The following is a 22536-nucleotide window of genomic DNA, read 5'->3' on the forward strand; positions in this document are numbered from 1 at the left end:
CCATTGTTCAGTTGTATCCCACTGTGATCTCAAACTCTCCTTTGTACCACTGCCAACTTAGGTTTCTCCCCCCCCCCCCCCATATATACTATGGTAAGACTGTGTCTTACTTATTTGTGAAAACTCCAGCCATGAATTCCTGACTTCACTGTTTAAACCCATTCTGTTTTCCAAAAGCTTTCACACTTCAGGACCCTATAAGGGAAGGGAGTTCAGGACAGATGGGAGTTTCTCAAAAGGGAGATACTGAAGGCACAATTTCAAACAGTTCCAGTGAGAAAGAAAAATCGGAGGTGTCTCAAGAAACCAGGATAGATGACAAAGGAACTTTCAACTGAGCTGAGTTTGAAACGGAGCATGTATAAGAAATGGAAAAGGGGGGAAATCACAAAAAAGGAATTCAGAGAAATAGCAGGCATTTGTAGGGGTAAAGTCAGAAAAGCTAAAGCGCAGAATGAAGTCAGGCTTGCTAGAGAGGTTAAGAACAATAAAAAGGGCTTTTTGGATATGTCTGCAGCAAAAGGAAGAAGAAGGAAACGGTAGGGCCACTGCGTGGAGAAGATGGCAAAATGCTAACAGAAGACAGAGAAAAGGCAGAATTACTCAACACCTTCTTTGCCTCAGTCTTCTCAGAAAAGGCAAAGGGTGCTCAACCTGAAGATAATGGAGCAGAGGACAGAATAGGGGAATTTCAGCACAGAATAAATAAGGAGATAGTAAGGAATACTTTGTTAATCTAAATGAATTTAAGTCTCCAGGACCAGATGAACTACATCCAAGGGCATTAAAAGAACTGGCAAATGTAATATCCGAGCCATTGGCAATAATCTTTGAAAACTCCTGGAAAACAGGAGAAATCCCAGCAGACTGGAGGAGGGCAAACGTTGTCCCCATCTTCAAAAAGGGGAAAAAAGAGGATCCCAACAATTATCGTCCAGTTAGTCTGACATCAGTACTAGGAAAGATTCTGGAGCAGATCATTAAACAGAGAGTCTGTGAACATCTAGAAGGCAATGCCATAATCACAAAAAGTCAACATGGGTTTCAGAGAAACAAGTCATGCCAGACAAATCCAATCTCTTTCTTTGATAAAATTACCAGCTTGGTAGATGAAGGGAATGCTGTGGTTATAGTATATCTTGATTTCACTAAGGCCTTTGACAAGGTTTCCCATGACATTCTTGCAAACAAGCTTGTAAAATGTGGACTAGACAAAGTAACTGTTACATGGATCTGTAATTGGTTGACTGGCCGAACCCAAAGGTGCTCAACAATGGCTCCTTTTCATCCTGGAGAGAAGTGACCAGTGGAGTCCCACAGGGCTCTGTCCTGGGCCCAGTGTTATTCAATATCTTTATCAATGACTTGGATGACAGAATTGGTAGCATACTTATCAAATTTGCAGATGACACCAAATTAGGAGGAATAGCTAATACTCCAGAGGACAGGATCAACATTCAAAATGACCTGAATAGACTAGAAAGCTGGGCCAAAGCTAACAAAATGAAATTCAACACGGAGAAATGTAAGGTACTGCACTTAGGGCAGAAAAATGAAATGCACAGATATAGGATGGGAGACACCTGGCTGAATGAAACTACATGTGAAAGGGATCTGGGAGTATAAGTAGACCACAAGTTGAACATGAGTGAACAGTGCAATGCGGCAGCTAAAAAGGCCAATGCAATTTTAGGCTGCATCAATAAAAGTATAGTGTCTAGATCAAGAGAAGTAATAGTGCCACTGTATTCTGCTCTGGTTAGGCCCCACCTGGAATATTGTGTCCAGTTCTGGGCACCACAATTTAAAAAGGATGTGGAGAAACTGGAGCGTGTCCAGAGGAGGGCGACTAAAATGGTGAAAGGTCTGGAAACCATGCCCTATGAGGAACAACTCAGGGAGCTGGGTATGTTTAGCCTGGAGAAGAGAAGGTTAAGAGGTGATATGATAGCCCTGTTTAAATATTTGAAAGGATGTCATATTGAGGAGGGAGCTGGCTTGTTTTCTGCTGCTCCAGAGACTAGGACCCGGAGCAATGGATGCAAGCTACAGGAAAAGAAATTCCACCTCAACATTAGGAGGAACTTCCTGACAGTAAGGGCTGTTTGACAGTGGAACACACTTCCTTGGAGTATAGTGGAGTCTCCTAACTTGGAGGTCTTTAAGCAGAGGCTAGATGGCCATCTGTTGGGGATGCTTTGATTTGGATTTCCTGCATGGCAGGGGGTTGGACTGGATGGCCCTTGTGGTCTCTTCCAACTCTATGATTCTATTCACACTATGCAATTATAGTGCTGTGTAAATGAGCCTTGGTCATAATTCTGCTACCCAAAACATGAGCTTCCTCTCTTTTTCTATGGGCTGCATGATGTCCTTCCTTAAATCCCTAAAACAGTTTCTTGATCAGCTCTCGTATCTGGCACAAACCCCTAGTTCTTCTCAACCTTATCTGACCAAACAACTCTTACACTATTAAATTATTGTCTTTTCCTTGCTTTACACTCTTTCTTTCCATTTGTCCCAGAAGTTCTTGATGTTGTTCCAGAAGTGCTTGATGCTTTTCTTAAAAATACAGGGGGAAATAGCTAAAAACACGCACATCTGTCCTTAAATCCCACAGTGTGCCCATTAAGACAGCAATGCAAACACTTCATTGTCAGTATATAATAAGAGCTAAAGGAAAAACAGGACTAAACACTTGTCCCTATCAGGTATGGGCAATGAACAGCAAAAACCCAGCAAACTTGATCAAGATTGGTGGGACATGGCTGGGAACTGGATTTGACCTTCTCCCTGTTCCCTGAACAAGATTGCTATTTCCCTGTTGCTAATTGCCAGGGAGAAAGGACATACATGCCCTAAAGGCACTAGATCCCACTAGATCTTGGAAGCTAAGCAGGATCAGTCATGGTTAGTGTTTGGCTGGGAGACTATTGCATACTGGTGCTGTAGGCTATATTTCAGAGGAGGGCCATCGCAACCCACCTCTTTCCTTGCCTAAGAAAACCCTATGAAATTCAAGGGGTCTCCATAAATTGACAATGGACTTGCAGGCACATACACACAATTTCTAGGGATTGTTGCTTTTCTTCCATGCACTTTTTGAGGTTGATGGATTAGTTGTGTAGAAGTGTAGGAGGAGCAGGCCAAGGTTCTCCGGGCCTCAGTTTGACCATTTGTTGTTTGTTTGTTTGTGTCCCATCCTTCTTCCAGTCTTGGGACTCAACAACATTTATTTATAACACCTTTCCAGCAAAGGGCAGAATATCAAACATATATAATCAAAAATGGACGATAAAACACAACACTGCAAAATCTTAAAATACTAAAGTAATATGCTAATATACTAAAACAAACTCCTTGTCACTTAAGAAAACTTACACAAAAAAATTACAGATGAAACTTTTAGCGTCAAATGTTCACACAGTCAAAACCATACAAAAGTTCAGATCTAATTAAACTATCTATAGAATTTAAAACAACAAATGTGGACAACAGACCACATTAATAACCCTTTCCTCGTATGAGTCCATTCCTCAAGGCCAACTGAAACAAAAAAACATCTTCAGTTGCTACTGGAAAGATACTGCATAGGAGACCATTCTAGTCTCTCTAGAAAGACAGATCCAACCACCAAAAAACCAATGGTATCATTACTGGATATGATATATATTTTGTCCATCTTTTGTATCTTCTGTTTATATCTTTTTTCTCACCTTATCCTTCTTTATATCTTCTACATCTTCTAATCTTACTAAATTTTAGTAAGCAAGTTAGTTAAAACAGAAAACTGTCTGAAAAGCACCATGTAATAATAATAATAATAATAATAATAAATTTATTTATATTTCCCACCTCTCCCTGTGGATCAAGGCGGGATTACAACCTGATAAAATACACACAATAGTGCAATTGATAAAATACAGACAACAACAATAATTCAGTTAAAAAGCTAAAGCTTATCATATTACAACAATAATTAACAATAAAATTGCTCAATGGTCATAATCATAATCAAAGGGGTGGAGCATAAGAGGGAATAGTTGTCCTATTCCAGATCAGATGGATCAGATGTACACTGATAATAGCCTATAGCCTATAATAGCATAGTAAATGAACAATTAGAATCTGCCTGTCTATCGAGCAGATTTTTTTTTTCTTCCACAAGTCAATAATTAGAAGTATTGATTTCTTTTCTTCTTTTGACTTTCAGATGGAAAAATGTCTATTTCATTAGATGTTCATGATGATGCTGTGCTGGTGCCATCTGGACCTTTCTTGGCTTCAATTCTGGTGATGGGTTTAATTTTCTTGAATTCTGCCTACATAAAATGCTTATTTGCCTAGAAAAAGTGAGATCACTTTCATACTGAAGTTTTATTTGGGTTCACTCTGGCCTGAATATAGTGTGACCTTCCCTCCTCCTGAGAAACTTATTGGCAGCTTGTTCAGCCTGTATTTGCAATCTGTATGAAGCTATTGAGCATCTGCCAGGTTGTTGAGCTGTTCTTGGCTTGGCAGGTCATCGGCTGTGTACTTTAGCTGAATCTATAATGAGGTCTTTCCTATTGTTGAGGGAAATAATGGATCATTTGGATTAAAATTCATGGAACAAATACAAGACACTGTAAAGCTGATGTGAGAAAGCTACATATGAATGTGCATGCACACACAGACAATTTGCTCTGGCTGACAGGCTGCCTTTTTGGGGCGGTCTGTCCTAGGCCAAAGAAAATGTATTTAAAAATAGATACAGACCTGCATGTTTGACTCCTGGTGTGTGAGTACTCTTGTGTTATATCCATTTCCAACTATTTGAAAAGTATACACAACAATGATTAGAAATATCATGATCACTCTGTAGTAATGCTTTGGGGTTTACTTTCCAGGACTCTCTAGATTTTCTCTCTCTCAACCTACACTACAACTGTAAAAAGGAAGCCAGTTTTGAACAGATGCTGAATGATCTACAGGTAATTCTGAGAGTTGCATCAAGTTATTTTGCAGTGTTCTGTAGATGCTCTTGAGCAGTGTTTTACAAATGCAGCATCTCTTGTATCCATTTAGAGTTTACCAAATTGATTGTCATTTGTGGGTAGGTAATTGGGATTGCACGTGTAAACATGAATTTCTAGAAAGAAGGTATATACCTAAAAATGAATTCTATGAAAAGACAGATAACAGAAAGCCTATGAAATCTACATAATCATTACACAGTGAATCACATCCAGTCTCTACTTGTTTTGTTGGACCCACTATGTTCAGTTCAGGGGCCATTTTCTGGGTCCCAATTGTAGGGGGAAAGTGGGATATAATTTCAAATATCGTTATTAGTTTTTTGTGGGGTTTTTTGGGCTATGTGGCCATGTTCTAGAAGAGTTTTTTCCTGATGTTTCACCAGCATCTGCATCTGGCATCTTCAGAGAAGCATTCTGCCAGTGAGCTCTAATGCTATACTATACGATTAGAATATGGTACAGAGTTGGGTTTGCTGTGCAGTAACTATGGATAAGATCAGAGCTGTAGCTTAACCTTTTGCAATAGATGTTGTGATGGTCCACCTTTCCACTGACTAAACACAGTTTCAGTCTGAGTTACCTGATGCCTTGCATAGAATTTCCTTCTACCTAGGAAGACAGTTTCCCCCCCATACCAGAATAGCCAGCTGCATTTTCTAGAATATCTCACAATTCGTAATGACAATTACACCATCATCTTTTACATCATCTTGTTCCATCTCAAACCAGCCCTTTTGACTTAATGATGTTATACAGCTAACAGATTATGCAGGTAAATAACAGCTTCCAAGAGACTATATACAGCATTGATATTTGCCCTTTAGATAATTCATTGCAACTCTGCACATTTTTTTTCATTTACAGCCTGTCACAAATGGTTTGGACATTTTGTTGTTTTGTCTAAATTTCCATGAATGTTCTTCCACACAAGAAAATCTACTTACAAATGTGGCTTCCATTTTTGGAGGTAAGTGTCTTCTAGAAGGAGGAACTGTGGTCTTGTGGTTTATGTCCATAAGACCTGAGGGACAAATAAACTGCAATAAAAACAATGCTGTGGTCCAAGACAAACTTGCTACTAAGTTTACTCAGGATTGAATTTATGAGAAGGCAGAATGAGCTGGTTGCCTCAGGCAGTAGAAACTGGGTGGCACAGAGCAATAGTGAGGTCTCACAAAGATAATGCTGTGTGTGCACCATGTGGTGCCCTATGGCCCCTTAAGGTAGGATAGAAGATGTTATAACACTGTCAACAGTGGAGTAAGATACAGTCCAGTCAGTTTCCATAATTGCAATAATGAAGGTGAAGAGAGTTGTGGAATGTTTAAGGCCATTTTAAGGAGGTGGGATTCCACTAAAAAGGGACTGCTGGGCTTGCATGTCTTCTATTATGCATGTAATGTATCCTCATACCCACTGACTCCCACCCTTTTTTTCCAGCCATATATGAAGGCCAAGCACAGGCAATAGGATATGATGTAAATTTCGTCTTGGATAGCTCACCCATTGGGTATGTTGCTAATTGTTTGTTTGGATGGTTTTTATATCCTGCCTCTCCCTACAAAACTGCCAAAATCTTGTTTCCCCCTGGTCCAGACGCACATCATTTTAGTGATGCATGGAAATTTACTTTATTATTTCCTATGTGTCCCCACCCCAGCATTTCTCTCCCCATCAACCACTTAAACTTGTGTGGGGAGTAACAACTTGGCTATGCTGATATCTTAGCTTTATGGTAACGGTGGCAACTTGGAAAAAGAACATAGGAGAGCAGTCTTGTGGTTTCTGCCACTCTGTTAGTATTTTGTGTGTTCGAGCTTTGCATCCTATATTCAAGATGGATTCCACTTAGTCCATCTAATTTATTGAAATAGCAATGTCAAAGATAATTTGTTACCACAATGAATGTGGCACTCCAACTCAAAAGGCCCAGTTGGAAAGAGTTCCACAACACATACTGTATATGCTTGGCTATAGTTGACCTCATGTATAAGTTGAGGGAAGGCTTTGGGGCCAAAATTATGCATGTTGATATGACCTATGGATACGCCAATGGTAAAACAAGTCAAGGGCATGTAACAAAGAATGTAAAAGACGAAGCAAAGGAAAATGATGCCCAAGAATTTACAAAATTCCTGCATGCACAACTGTTTCTGTTCACACTAAAGGCTGGATGGATAAGAAAGTAGAGGGGGATAGGAGCTTCTTTTAGGTGCTTCAAGAAGGGATTAAGCTCTCACCTTTCACCAGGGGATGGTTCTTTTTTAATAAGACTTCAGGTACAGTATTTACATTGACCTGTGAAAAAGTGGACCAGGGTCTTGGGGGTCAATAGACTTACACATGAGTATATGCAGTATGTCAGATGATCTGTGGTTGCATTGTTTTGTTCAACAGCTTGTTGCTTTAATGGATTACACATACTCAACACAGTTGTATATGCAGAAATTTTCTTTTAAAAATGTCTAGACTTATACATGAGTATATGCAGTATATCAGATTATCTACGGTTGTATTGTTTTGTTCAACAACTCTTTGCCGTAATAGATTACATTTGTCCCTCCATATTCGCTAGGGTTAGGGGCACAAGACCCCTGTGAATATAGAAAAACCGCAAATAACAAAAACACCATGTTTTTAACTGAGAGGACACCTCTCTAGGAATCTCTAGGTCCTCCAGCGCAACTCTGTGGTCAATGTCCAACAGATACTGACCATAGAACTGCACTGGAGGAGCTACAAATGCCAAGTAGAGTATTCTCTCTAGGAGTCTCTAATTAAAGTTCACCATAGAGTTGCACTGGAGGGCCTGGATATTCCTAAAGAGAACATATTAATCAAATCCGTGAATAATCAAATCCACAAATATCAAAGCCTCTAATATGGAGGGATGAGTGTACATGATTTCAACACAGTAATATATGCAGAAATTTCCTTTTTTAAAAAAAAGTGGATGATGGAAACAATGAACCTTTACAAAGTTGTAATTAACTCCCTTTTCCCTCCACACTTAACAACAGGGGAGATAGTTTCTGATCATTGTACATGAGTTCATGTGTCCTCAGCTTTCATGAGAGTTCCTCCATCTTCTGAAAGTGTCCACAGATTCTCATTTCAACCGGACCATCTTCAGTGCAGGACATCTGAGCAAAATTTCAACATTGTTTTTTGGTGGCTGCAGTCTATTCTCATTTTCACTGATATAAGAAATAAACAGCTACTGATCCTCTATACATTTGTCTTCTTAGTAATCAGATTTTGTAAGATAGCTTTAAGATAGTGTGAACCAAGAATGAAATGTCCAACCAAGAATGAAAGGTCAGCCCCTTTAAATCTCTCCAGTTTTTAGCTATTTCTAATCTTCCCAACTCAACAACTTAGAAACTAAGCTTCCATGGTGGAACTTTTATTTGCCATCTATGTGCCACTTTAATACACATTCCTTTGCTTTCCTGTAGATCAGTTGAAATGGTGGTGAAGACCATATATGCTGTCATTGAGAAGGAAGGATTTTAATGGCTAAATCAAACCTCAAGCCCCTTTTATTACACTGTACTGTCCAAAGCAGAAATCTGTGAGGTCTTTATGCAAGTCTGAAATCCAGCCTCTCTACATCTGCACTGAAATTTGAATTCAGTTAATTTCTTGGGAGTGGGTGCTGAAATACATTATTAACAAAACATATCAGCAAATTGCAAAACCAGGATTTCCTAATTTTCCTGGTTTTGTTTGCAATTGTTCTTGTGAGAGCACAAGAACATCCTTTAAGACAAAGGTCCCCAATTTGAAATCATTCCACATGTTCCCATCTCCTAAATGGTTTGATTTTATCACGTTGTTGGTGAAGCAACATGTTATACTTGGGAGAAGGCAATTGGAGGCAGCACTTTTCTGAATAAAACTCCACACACTTAACATTTAAACTGTAAATAAGTTATTAATTTTGACAACCAATTATGTGGAATGTGAAAGAAATAGTAAGAAGTTGTGAAAGATATCACCGACCCTATTTTCCATTTCTACCAATTTTTGAGATCCAGTGGTAAGATCATTACTATTTTTCATACCCTACTACAGTAATGTTTCTTGCATTAGAAAAGCTGTATCAAGCTGGTTTATTGACTGATTTTGTTGTATTTGGAGAGAGTGATCCTCTCATGCTACTGGTTAAACTGGTTACTAATTACATTCCCTCCTTATGCACATAGTTTTTGTAATAGTTTTGAAATATCCTCCTGAACCAGAAAAAAGAGCAATTCTCAACTATGATAAACATGGCAAACACATAAGATCAAGCCAACAAAGCATCAACTATAGGATATCAGTATGCAAAAGGATCCTGTAGCCCCTTTGAGAATAACTGGGTGAAAGAAATTGTGGTATAAGCTTTCGTAGACTTATACATCCGAGCATCCGAGGAAGTAGACCAAGTCTACAAAAGCTTATGCTACAACTTCTTTTACAAGTTAGTCTTAAAAGTGCTGCAAGATCCCTTTATATATTGATATTCCAGAATCCTGACTAATATGGCTATGTCTCTGAATTCTACCCCCGATATGATATCAGTAATGGGTTTTATTGATATGACAAGTATCATTCTAGTAGATATCTCATTAGGCTAGCAAGCTTTATACATACAAGCATGACTTACAAGACCGCTAGCTTACTTGTATGCATTAAAATCCTTAAACTAAATATTATTTTGATCTACATTTGGGACTGTAGTGTTTTTGGGATGTTGAATATTGAAATTTGGATATCAAACTCAGCACATCCACAATATATAAAATAGCTGAATCACAGAATGATTTTCCTTCTTTTCATACGTAAGTAGAAATGTAATTACAATGAAAGTTGAATTAACAGAGATCTTCTCATAACACCATCTTTTTCCCTTTCAAGCTCCTACACAGAAAATCTAGCCATTCATCCCATGCCAGATGTGGTAATGACATCAGCTATCAGCCCATTTTCATCCTATCAAACAACCTGGGAAGCATTTGCTAATCAGTCTGAATCAGAGAGAGATGCTTTTTTGTTGGGTGTTTTCCCTAGTGGTTTTCTCTGGGGTACCTCAACAGGATCTTTCCGTACTGAAGGTGCATGGGCAGAGGATGGAAAAGGAGAGAGCATTTGGGACCGATACGGACATCAAGGCCATGTCTACAGGAAACAAACAGCTGATGTGGCATGTGACAGCTACCACAAGATAGAGTATGATGTCTACTTACTCAGAGGCCTTAGGCCAAAGATTTATAAATTTTCTATATCATGGCCTAGGATTTTTGCTGATGGGACTAAGAACAGCTTGAATCCTCAAGGAGTTAGTTACTACAACAAACTCATAGACAGCTTGCTGGAGTCTAATGTTGAACCCATGGTGACCTTGTTTCATTGGGACCTGCCACAAACTCTGCAGGATCTTGGTGGTTGGCAAAATGAGAGTATTATAAGTGCCTTTGTAGACTATGCATCTTTCTGCTTTGGAACTTTTGGCGATCGGGTTAAATTCTGGATTACCTTCCATGAACCTTGGGTCATTAGCTATGCTGGCTATGGCACTGGACAGCATCCACCAGGAATTGTTGATCCAGGGATGGCATCCTATCAGGTATGAACAACAAGCAGCTTGACTTAATTGCAGGACTTTACCATCGTTTATGTGCTGTATTGGCTGTGTGAATGATGGCCGGTTGCATTCTAAACTGACGTGGCTCTTTTCTCTGCACACTGGAGGAACAGTTATTGCAGATACCGAGTCTGATTACCAGAAGGGAGACACTAGGGAAATAAATCTTGAGTTAAAGGGAGATAAACATTGAGGTCAAACTACCATGTTCTAATCTGTAACAACATAAACCTGCTACAGGCTTGCAAGCATTCATTACTTAGTGACCTTTGACTGGTTCACTGTTTGCATTAAGGCCTCAGAACATTAGAAATAAATCAACATGAGAATGAAAAAAAATCTACATCGACTCTGTGTATTGAAAATGGCTCTGTTTGGCTTTCTCGTCCAAACTAACACAATTCCCATGACAAATTTTGGATCATAGATGGCGACTTGTGGTTTTCTAGATATTGTTGGGCTGCATGTCCCATCAGACCTGGCTAATGAATAGGGCTCAAAAGATTTGCAATCTAGCAACATCTGGAAACCCCCATTTATTTATCCTTTCAAATTATTCTCTCAGGTGACATGGAAAAAGTTACCCATGGTTCCTTTTCCTGCCACTTGACTTCTTTCCATACCAGAAAGTGTCCCACACAGATGCTGAAGCAACACTAACACAGAAGGAGTTGCAAAGTAGAATAGGCTGTTCCTATATGTTTGCCTAAATTACCAAAAAGCCTAAGAAAGTACCACAGTATAATTTGAGCCATACTGTCATAGTTCCCATGCTATGGAGTTTTAATACTGGGATAAATTCTCAAGAGTACTTTTGTTGCTCCTGATATGGACCACTCCATATTTGACAGTCTATAAGTTTACTAAATTCTATAGTCTGCCTGTTCAAATAAACAACTGAAAACATTTCTAAAATTAGGCTCTGTAGAGGAGATACATCTCTTTTTAGAACTTCTGGGCATAGTGTCGTAAAATAGTGTGTCCCTTCAGAATACCTGGGCTGGAGGAAAGCTTGTAAACACAAGGAACAGAAGAATCCCATCTGGATCTTTCCTTTAAGCACAAGGGCCATTGAAAAGATGCTTACATTTTGCAAAGACTTCTCAAGTGCAGACAGCTTCTATAATGCAAGTTATAAAATAGAGCCTATAAGAAAGTGGTAGCATGAATCCAAGTGGCACATCAGACCCTTCTGGAAGATTTAATTCTGAGGATTTAGAAACCACTCATCAAAACAGGTAATAATCAAGATGGCTTTAAGGGAGAGCCTCAGGTGGTTATATTTTATTTCTAACAAATCCCTTACAGCCAGCCATCATATGTATCACTGTGATGCCATGAAATTGCTAGATGGGTGGTTTTTGAATACGTGCAGCACTATGATCGTCTGTTGACTGTCTTAGAACAGCCTGCTCCAGCAATGATTTCTGCCATGCTGGGAGCACATTCTGTTACCAGTGACTTGGAATGTATGTTGACTTTGTTGAGCTTTTGACTGGGACTATTCTACCTTTGAAATGGAGAGGCTAGTATATGGCTCTACTTTTATTCGTTTTTAAATTCCTTGTCCACAATAACAGCAAGGACCAGGGACACTGCTGGTGTGGCCTTGGGAGCTTAATTTAATAATCCAAAAATCCTCCTTTTCAAAAGATCTGAAGAGAGGATTTTGTGCAGTGACCCCTATCTTCATCAGTCATCCTCTGTATGATATTTTAAAAACAGTTTTGTCTGATGAAGGAACCAAAAGGGATCACCAAGTTTTTTCTGTATTATTTGTTAGCCTAATAAAATCATTATATCACATCATCCCTGGGATTTATCTTGTGGCCAGCCCAGCTAACCTCCTGCCATTTGTCTTAGTTGCCCATGTTGGAATGATCTGACTTCCAAAGGAGGGGTTGGAGTGATCTTTACTGGATTAGTCCAGAAGCCTATGTTGATGCTACTAAAAGTAACTCCAGTAGCACTTTCACCAAACCAGATAGCTTTTGGAATATTGTCAAATAATCATCGGTGATAGCCTACTTTTCCAGATGGGGGTCTGGTTGCAGCATCTTAGCTTCCTCAGAACTATTGGTTTTGATCCAAAATGACTCAAGAAGCTTCTTTACTTATTTGTTGCTTCCATTTAACTCACTCAGGATTTTTACTGTGTAAATAGGTAGAAATATGTGACCCTTGAATATAAATTGAATGTCAGGAGGAATGCTTTACAAATGTCAGTTGTGTGCTTGTCTAAACCATCTAGTTGAGGGCTGAGAAACATGTGGACGTTCTTGGACCACAACTGCCATCAGTGGCTGGTGGGAATTCCAGTCCACCAAGTTCTGGAGAGTCACAATTCCCCAACCCCAACCTAGTCCTATTCTGGAGCCTCCATGCCTCATATGGAAACAGCTATCCAAACTTCAGTCCCAGATAGGGATATTTTACAGACAAAGGCCTGTTACAGACTGCCAAAATAAAGCTGCTTTGGGTCTCTTTGGAGGTATGCTATTTAAATGATGCGTGGGTCCCTAAGAGTCCGGAGGTCACGCCAAAGCTACACTCCATTCCTAAGCACTGAAGTGCAGCTTTGGTGCAGCTTCAGGATGCATGCATCATTTAAATAGCATACCTCCAAAGAGACCCGAAGCAGCTTTATTTTGGCAGTCTGTAACAGGCCAAAGTATGTGCTTTGGCCCTGAGCTATATTCAGTGGAGTGACATGTATGTTTCTTTGTTTCCAAAAGGTAGCTCATGTTATTCTCAAGGCTCATGCCCAAGCTTGGCACATTTATGACATTCAATACCGTCCCACGCAGCATGGAAAGGTGGGAATACTCTTGAATTCTGATTGGGCTGAACCAAAGACTGCAGGAAATGTTGAGGATATGAAAGCAGCAGAGCGCTACTTGCATTTCATGTTGGGCTGGTTTGCTCACCCCATCTTTGTTAATGGCGATTACCCAGATATCCTGAAATCCCAGATTGAGCACATGAACCAGCAGTGTTCTCCTCAAATTGCCAAACTGCCCGTGTTCACTGAAGAAGAAAAGAAGTGGGTGAATGGGACAGCTGATTTCTTTGGCCTTTCGCATTACACTTCCAGGCTCATCACTGCTTCAGCTAATCACACCTGTATTCCAAGCTATGAGAATATTGGAGGCTTTTCCCCACAGGTAGATCCTACTTGGCCACAGACAGCTGCATCTTGGATCTACGTGGTGCCCTGGGGACTGAGGAGACTGCTCCTATTCGTGTCCAAAGAATATACAGGAGCAAGGATCCCAATCTATATAGCAGAGAACGGTGCACCAGTGGATGATGGAAGTGATTTTATCAATGATACAATGAGAATAAATTACTACCGCCTCTACATCAACGAAGCTTTAAAAGGTATAAAGAGGGTTTTTTAAAAAAAACTGGGCCAGGCATAGAAATTAATCATTCAGGAGTGTGTAATATTAACTAGTGAGAGTTGTAGCAAGTTACCTAGCCTATTTCCCATCCAAAGGCAATATTGTCCAAGATTTACCACTTCTCCATCAAGCTCCAGCATAAGAGTACATTGCAAAGAAATGTTCACCACATGGAGTGGAAGGCAAAAGCAAACTCATATCATGGTGTTTTTTTATGTGTTATAACTGACTAGATTATTTTTGCCTGGCCTGTTGAAATAAATGTTATTTTTTTTAAAAATGTTGAAATAAGGTTACAGTTTTGTAACCCCATGGTTGGATGCCTCATTGTGACTTCAGAGGAAAGGACTCATGTCAGCAGCAGTGAAACTGGGTGGCATGAAAAGATGGTATGTAAACAGCTACCGAGCATCACTCTGCTGTGCTCCAGATTATTCTGGAAAATCTGGAGCAAAAGATAACTCTTTTTAATGAACAGGGATGGCCCGGATTTGATATGAAACTGGCCTAATGTCCTGAAGACAGTCTGCTATAAAGCCCTATTTGGTTTAGGTCTTCAGGCCTCATGACCTAAAGACAATCTGCTATAAAGCCCCATTAGGTTTATCTAAAGCCCTGTCTGTCCACATGAGCCTGCCAAAGTATTACAATATTTGGGGAAGCCCTTTCTTTCAGTCCCATCACCCTCACAGGCTCATCTGGTAAGAACATGGCAGAGAGAGCCATCCTGGTATCTTCTCCTAGGCTTTGGAAATCACACCCATGGGGAGTTTGGTTGTCTCTTTGCCCTTTTTCCGAGGACAGGCAAAGACCTTTTTACCTATGCAAGCCTTGAGCCCGTAACTTGCGGCAGAATAATCTTTAAAAGTGTGCTGTGATTTTATCTTTTCCCCATGTTTTAAATGTGTTCAGCCATTCTGAATTAATGTTTTAAATGGATTGTTTCACTCTTTCTTTTTTTAAAGCTTTGGTACCATATACTGTTCTGGATCCATTATGTTTCAGCTTGTATTCTAAGCTGCTTAGGGTCCCATGTTGGGAGGAAGATGGAATATAAATTAAATAAGAAAATTAATAACAAATAACAAATAATAAATTCAAATACAATTTGTAAAAATTACATAATTTGAATAAATCAAGTCAAATTACATAGTTTGTTTACCTTGGTTGGCTTGGTAAATAAGGGCTGGCTGGCTGGACAGATGGATTTAATTACTGTGTCTTGTCATAGCTGCTTAGAAGAAATGTGTGAATCATGAAGCCTTTCCAGAACTCCCAGTAGTCTTCACCATAGGCTATGCATGCAAAGGCTGCTGGGACTTGGAAGTCCAATAATATCTGAAGGGTATAATGGTTCCTACCCCTCATTTAAAAGATACAGCTCTTAAATCTTTTATCTTCCTCTCCTGTATCAAGGGGGGGCACTGATGGGGAAACCCATAGAAAGCTTGACACAGAAAGAAATGTTGGCAGCCACCACTAAAAAAGCCAGGTAACTCATGTTTTTCATGAGTTAGAGATCATTTTGCCATAAGCAAAGTAGCTCAGTGGCTGCCTAACTGGTGGCAATGGAATGCTTGCACACACTGAGATGCTAGTTCATATCTGCATCTTTGTCACTTGGCCCTCATATAATTATGGTGATCTTATGACCAAATGCCATCTCACTTCAGATCACCTGAAATGCAAGAGCTTTTCTTTAAAACAGTTAATGCATATGTTCTACTGTGAATAAAGTACAGCCTTATCAAATATTGATTATGTTTGATGGTACTGTGTGCCTTTAAGTCATTTCTGACTTGTGGCAACCCAAAGAAATGTATCATGGGTTCTTACTGGTAAGATTTGTTCAGAGGTGGGTTTGCCTTTACCTTTCTCTGAGGCTGAGAAAATGTGTCTTGCCCAAGCTCACATAATGGGTTTTCATGGCTGAACGGGGATTCAAACTCTGGTCTTCAGTCATCCAATGCTCAAACCACTACACTACATACAAGTGAGCAATTTCCCTTTCCTTAGTTTTGGATGAATGAACTGATAAATTGTCAACACAGCAGTATCCCTTTTATTGTATTTTGAATTAGATCATATCTTGAATGTGAAAATAAATAATTGAATTAGTTTACACTGATACAGTCCAACATGTTGACAGTGTGCAAATTGTCGTCATTGCATTCATGGAAGTGGAGCTGAGTTACAGTTATTATGAAAATGTAACTAAATTTTCTCTTCTTCATTGTGGCAGCTGTGAAGTTGGATGCTGTTGATGTTCAGTCATATATTGCCCGCTCTTTGATTGATGGCTTTGAAGGTGCAGCAGGATACAGTCAAAGGTTTGGCCTTCACTATGTGAATTTTGAAGATGCAAACAGACAGCGGAGCCCAAAGGAATCTGCATATTTCTTCTCCACTGTTATTGAAAATAATGGCTTTCCTGCTATGGTCACAAATAAAAATCTTCAGCCTCTCAAAGAAGATGTTTCTATGCCCGCAAGGTTGCCTAGTTTATCAGCCTCTGAAGTTCCCTCAAAGGCAAAAGTGGTTTGGGAAAAATTTTCAAAACAGTCTGATCTGGAAAGAGATATGTACTTCTACGGTACTTTCCCAGAAGATTTTCTATGGGGTGTCTCCACTTCTGCCTACCAGATTGAAGGAGGCTGGAATGCAGATGGGAAGGGGCCTAGCATATGGGATACTTTTACTCACGTTCCTGGGAATATTAAAAATAATGATACAGGAGACATAGCTTGTGATAGCTACAATAAAGCTGATGAAGATCTTTATTTACTGAGAGCTTTAAGGGTGAACAGCTATCGCTTCTCCCTTTCATGGCCTCGAATTTTTCCAGATGGAAGAAACCATTCCATAAATACTCATGGTGTTGACTATTATAACCAGTTGATTGATGGCTTACTGGCCCAGAATATTACTCCAATGGTCACTCTCTATCACTGGGATCTGCCCCAAGCTCTGCAAGATATTGGTGGCTGGCTGAACCCTGAGCTGGTTGAATTATTTGATAGTTATGCAGACTTTTGCTTTCAGACCTTTGGAGACAGGGTCAAGTTCTGGGTTACTTTCAATGAGCCTATCGCAATTTCTTCCTTAAGTTATGATTTGGCACTGTTCCCACCAAATTTCAAAGATGATCCAGGCTACGCACCCTATAAGGTTACCCACATAATACTGAAGGCTCATGCTAGAGCTTACCACACATATGACCAGAAATATAGAGCAAAGCAGAAAGGTGTTGTTTCTTTGAGTCTCAACGTGGATTGGGTTGAGCCAAAGACGTTGACTGACCCCCGGAATGTAGAAGCAGCCGATCGTTACCTGCAGTTTATGGGAGGGTGGTTTGCGCACCCTGTTTTTAAAAATGGGGATTACCCGGATGCCATGAAATGGAAAGTTGGGAACCGAAGTGAACTACAGAAATTACCATCTTCCCGGCTTCCAGTATTCACAGAAGAAGAAAGAGAATATATCAGGGGCACAGCTGATGTCTTTTGCCTAAACTATTACACTACCAAAATCATAAAACACAGGACCACCAAGCTGAGACCATACTCCTATGAGGATGACCAAGAACGGCTGTTGGAGACTGACCCTTCCTGGCCTATCTCAGCAATAGACAATATGCGAGCAGTGCCCTGGGGGCTGCGGAGGTTGCTAAACTGGATCAAAGAGGAATATGGCAACCCTCCCATTTATATTACTGAGAATGGGGTTGGGTTAAAAACCAAATCTGAAGTTGATGATACCAGCAAGATCTTTTTCTATAAAACCCACATTGATGAAATTTTGAAAGGTAAGATACTGTGCTAGAAGATCTAGTCCCTCCATTGTCTAGTTGAACAATGTAATCACTTGAACAAGGTTTAGTTTTAAATAAAGCTGAAAGAGTAATTACCAAAGAGGAGAGTAATTACCAAAACCTGTGCTGAATTGCACTAGTGTGACTTTGAGAGAAATACTAATTTGGTATAAGATACACAGTTAGAAAGCGCCTGCAAGTTGCTGAAGGCTCAAATCCAAGTGTTAGTCCACTGTAGTAAGCCAATTGAATCAATGAGACTTGCATACCTACTAAAGAAGTCCTGTTCATTCAATAGTTGACATTAAGGGTAGGATTTTAGCTCTGGGTGCCTCCTTCTGATCTCTCTCTGGAGGCATCATCTGTTAAAGTTCTCACTATTCTGAAATAATTTCCCACCTTCTTAGATCTCCCTCAGCGCACAGAATTTGGCTCAACATGTGAAACCATGGAAGTTCCTAGCAATAAACCTTAACTGTTTCTGCGTCTTCCATTACACTAATAATTCAGTCAACTTCAGCCCTTTTGAAACACAGCACAATGCTAAAATTATGATGTTGAAATATGCACTGAAATTTCAGATAGATATACTGCAGTCTATTTTGAATTCTTGAACTTTATTAAACATAATATTTCATCTTTCATAATGCCAAACAATTTTGTAAGGGCTTTAGTAAGAACTGTGATTTGGGGGCTTGCTGTCATCTGTGAAAAGGCATAAGTATGGACTTGGAGATTGAAACAGAATACTTTGTAACTCCCACGCATACAACACAACCCCTATTTCACTGGGGGATTAATGACTGTTTCTTTAATACTGCAACTGTATGCAAGTTGAGTTGAGAGTAAATTTCACTGAAATCTAGCAGATTTACTTCTAAGTAAATCTGTTTAAGACCATCTTTTCAATTCCTATCAGGTAAATCCAGCCTTACCAAAAGTCTTGGGATTTGGCAGGCATTATAGCTGTACTTCCCAGCCTAAATACCAGGCACCAGATCTTATTGATCTTGGCAGCTAAGCAGGACCATCCTGAGTTAGTACTTGGATGGGAGACTGCAAATGAATACCAGGTGCTGCAGGATATATTTCAGAGGAAGGATCTAGCAAAACCACCTCTGAGTATTCCTTACCAAAGAAAACTCTGTGAAATTCATGGAGTTGCCATAAGTTGAGAAGCAACTTGAACACAAACACATAGATGTACTTAATGGCATTCCCCACCCCCATATCCATACTCAGGTTGCCTGAGTGAAAACTGGAGATGGCTCCTGTACCTTCAACAGCTGAGTAGAAGGTGGAATTTCAGCAGGTGTTGCTTGTCACCTGGTTGTATGACAAGCAACACTTGCTGAAATTCCTTCTACACAACCATTAAAGGTACAGAAGCCATCTCCACCTGTCAACTTTATACATGACATTCCCCCCCCCCCCCATGAATTTCCACTACTAGCCACAGCTTTTTATTCTAACTGGAGAGTAGGGTGTTTTTATTATTTCTTGGGGGTTTCCAGTACAAACTGGTGTAAATGTAACAAGTCTATGTTAAGTTTTTCTGGGTTTTGGGTAGGTCCACTGATGATGTTTTGATCAGCTGTCATTTACAAAACTTTAATACAGTCCATTTATGGCAGCAATCAATTGGCCAGGATAATATGGCAATCAGCCCTAAATGTAGATATCTCTAAAGCCACATGGAAATACAATTGTGGTGGTGGTCATCTCCTTCTCTCTGCCTTTCCCATAACAAAAACTTAAGGTGGCTTTTGAATTAAAATGTTTATAATACTGTACTGAACATTTCTTTTCTTCAGAGTTATGGTACTATAGTGATACAGATTTACCATTTTAGTTCTATAATGACAGAGAGGGAGAAAGCAAAAAGTAAAGGGGCATTGTTGTTTTGTTTTAGTTCTCTTACCCCTACTAAGTGTGAAAATAATTCACCCACTTCTTTGGGTATTGGGGGCACCAAGAAAACAAACAAAATATGTTATTTCCTTTTTTTAATTGAATATTCTATTCGTTTTGTAACAATAATATAAACAATACAAAAATAACAAAAGACCTTGAAGATTCATATAAAAACTGCAAAATAACAATCTGAGTAGAGGTCGTATCAGTAGACAAGATTCTCAAATCGTCACTCAAGTTTTTCTGGTTGGTGGCTTCAGAGTTAGTGTCCTTCCAAAGGGAAATCTGTTGGGCAGGAGCTCCAATGTCAGGGGAGTTATTAATGTAGTAGTCTATATGAATTGACCAGTCTTCAAAAAAGGTGTACAGTTTCCTTTGTCCATTACAGAGTTTTGGAAAGTTTTTCCATTAACCTAGTGTCCCAAACCTTTGTCCATCAGTCAGCTATTTGTACATTCCCTGTTTTCCAGTTTCTTGTCATTACATTCCTAGCCGCTGCAATAAGAAATGTGATGAGCTTGCAATGTTTTAGCTGACTGTTTTCTTTACAGTAGATGGACAACAACAACAAAAGGCCTGGACAAAAAGTTACATTTTGTTTTATAATAGAAGAAATTTGAGCTAGTATAACATTCCAAAAGTTTTTGATTTTAAGATAGTTCAGCCACAGCTGCTCAAAGGAGCCAACAGTGTCCCAGCCTCTCCAGAATTTTGGTGAGGCATTCTTTATCATCTGACATAATCTTACAGGAGGCAGGTACCATTTATATATTAATTTTAGAGTTGCCTCTTTTGATAATGCTGATCTTGATTTATATGTAGGCAAGGTCCAAATATATTATCATGTGGCTTCAGAGATATCTAAATTCAGGTCCAATTCTTGGCCGATTGATTGCGGCCATAAATGGATTGTATTAAATTTTTGTAAATGACAGCTGTCTCTCCTTTGTGACCAAACCTCTTTTCCATGCAAAGTGTTTCGTAAAAGGTCATGGGGTGAGGGTAGCTCTCCTTTGACATTGTACGTTTTGCAAAAGACAGTACTTGTGATATTTGCATCCAGTTGTGACTGATCTGTCCCAGATCATTTGCCAAAGATTCTTCATTTTTTATTTTCCCATGTGTAAATAAATCAGCAAGTCTGTAATTATGACCCTCCTTCCATCCTTTAAATTGGCCTATTTTGTCTATTTCATAAAAAGGAGAGTGCAATAAGAATGGGCAGATAGGGGATGGTCTCAGAGCCAGTATATGGATCCCTTGCTTCCAAATAAGGAGAGAGTTATAAAGAAATGGGTTTTTTATATCCTTTAAAACACTGCGTGTCTTAAGAGAGAAAAGCAATTTCGGTTTGTCTATTCTGTCCAGATCCATCTCCATAGGTACCCAGTGAGCAGAGTCTACTTCCATAATTAAGTGGGAGAGTTGGCTTAGCTGGAATGCATGATTATACAATTTAATGTCTGGGATTGCTAGACTCCCTGCACTTGAGTTGATTTGGGGAACTTAGGCCAGTTTTTATTAAATATAAAATCTGTAATCATTTTTTGCCAAAGTTTAAATTTGGAAGGGGCTGGTGAGATAGGGATGGACTGAAATAGAAAAAATAGATGTGGGGTGAGAAACATCTTTATGATAGCAATCCTTCCCGACAAAGAAACGTTCAGATGTTTCCATTCCTTTAGTTTACCCTTCATCCATTTAATAACAGGGTTGTAGTTCCTGGGTAGGTTCTTTGTTATAAGGATACCTAGATATGGAAATCCTGAGGGGCATAATTGTGAACTGGGTGGTATTTGCCAGTATGGTTTGGTCTGCAGCTGAGATGTTTAAGTACATCATTTTAGATTTTAGGTAATTGATCTTAAGGCCGGAGTATTTTCCAAAGGTGTCTATTGTGTCTTTTATTTCAGGGAAAGATTTTTCAGGGTGTTGTACTGCTAGTAAAATGTCATCTCCATATAGCATTATTTTGTGTTGGGTCTTGTTAATGTATGAACCTGTTATATTTAGATTTGATCTGATGAGTTCAGCCAGAGGTTTGATATAGATTGCAAGTAGTATGGGTGATAATGGGCAGCCCTGTTTGGTGCCTCTATATAAATTGAATTTCTCAGAGTCCATTCCATTTACTAGCACTGTCACTTCTGAGTGCTTATAAAGGAGTTCTAAAACTGATATGAAGCTATTGCCAAATCCTATTTCTTTTAATATTATGAACAAATAATTCCATTCTATCCAAAGCACCCAAAGAGAAAAGGGCTAATGATGTTTTTGTTCATGAAGAATGATGTATTAAGGACTCTATGTATTGAATCTGACATTTTCCTACTTGGTGTGAAGCCTGCTTGATCTGGATTGACATAATCTAGGATAAATTTATTCAATCTAGCTGCCATGATGGATGTGAATAGTTTAGCATGTTGATTTAGCAGTGCGATTGGTCTCAATATATGTTATTTCTCAGGAATTTTCAGGAGGGATTTGAATTGGTTTGGTTTCCCTGCAAACTTTTCCATGCATCATCATGCTTCTCTTTGTTCCTTTCCCCATGCCACCCCAGGGCTTTTTTCCATACAAGTTTATTCTCTGTATGGTCCCACTACCTCCTCTGTGGCTGAGCTTCCTTTCTTTTGAGGCCATCTTCCTGGGGCCCCATTTCTAAACACACACATCTCTTGTGAAACTTGTGAAAAGGCTTCGGTTTTTCCATCTGCTGCAAATGGCTTTGTTGTGTCTTCTCAGTCCTGTGCGCCATGT

General features: G+C 39.4%; 1 protein-coding gene across 1 annotated transcript in view; it reads left to right on the top strand.

The window, feature by feature from the left end:
- LCT (lactase) overlaps positions 1–22536 on the top strand; it is a 38112-nt gene that overhangs the window by 1661 nt on the left and 13915 nt on the right. The window contains exons 2-8 of the mRNA XM_042458541.1: positions 4214–4293; positions 4890–4973; positions 5883–5985; positions 6459–6528; positions 9921–10629; positions 13383–14028; positions 16294–17856. Coding sequence (XP_042314475.1) covers positions 4214–4293; positions 4890–4973; positions 5883–5985; positions 6459–6528; positions 9921–10629; positions 13383–14028; positions 16294–17856 — 3255 coding nt within the window. The remainder of the gene's footprint in view (positions 1–4213; positions 4294–4889; positions 4974–5882; positions 5986–6458; positions 6529–9920; positions 10630–13382; positions 14029–16293; positions 17857–22536) is intronic.

Source organism: Sceloporus undulatus, chromosome 1, assembly GCF_019175285.1.
Source record: "Sceloporus undulatus isolate JIND9_A2432 ecotype Alabama chromosome 1, SceUnd_v1.1, whole genome shotgun sequence".
NCBI lineage: Eukaryota > Metazoa > Chordata > Lepidosauria > Squamata > Phrynosomatidae > Sceloporus > Sceloporus undulatus.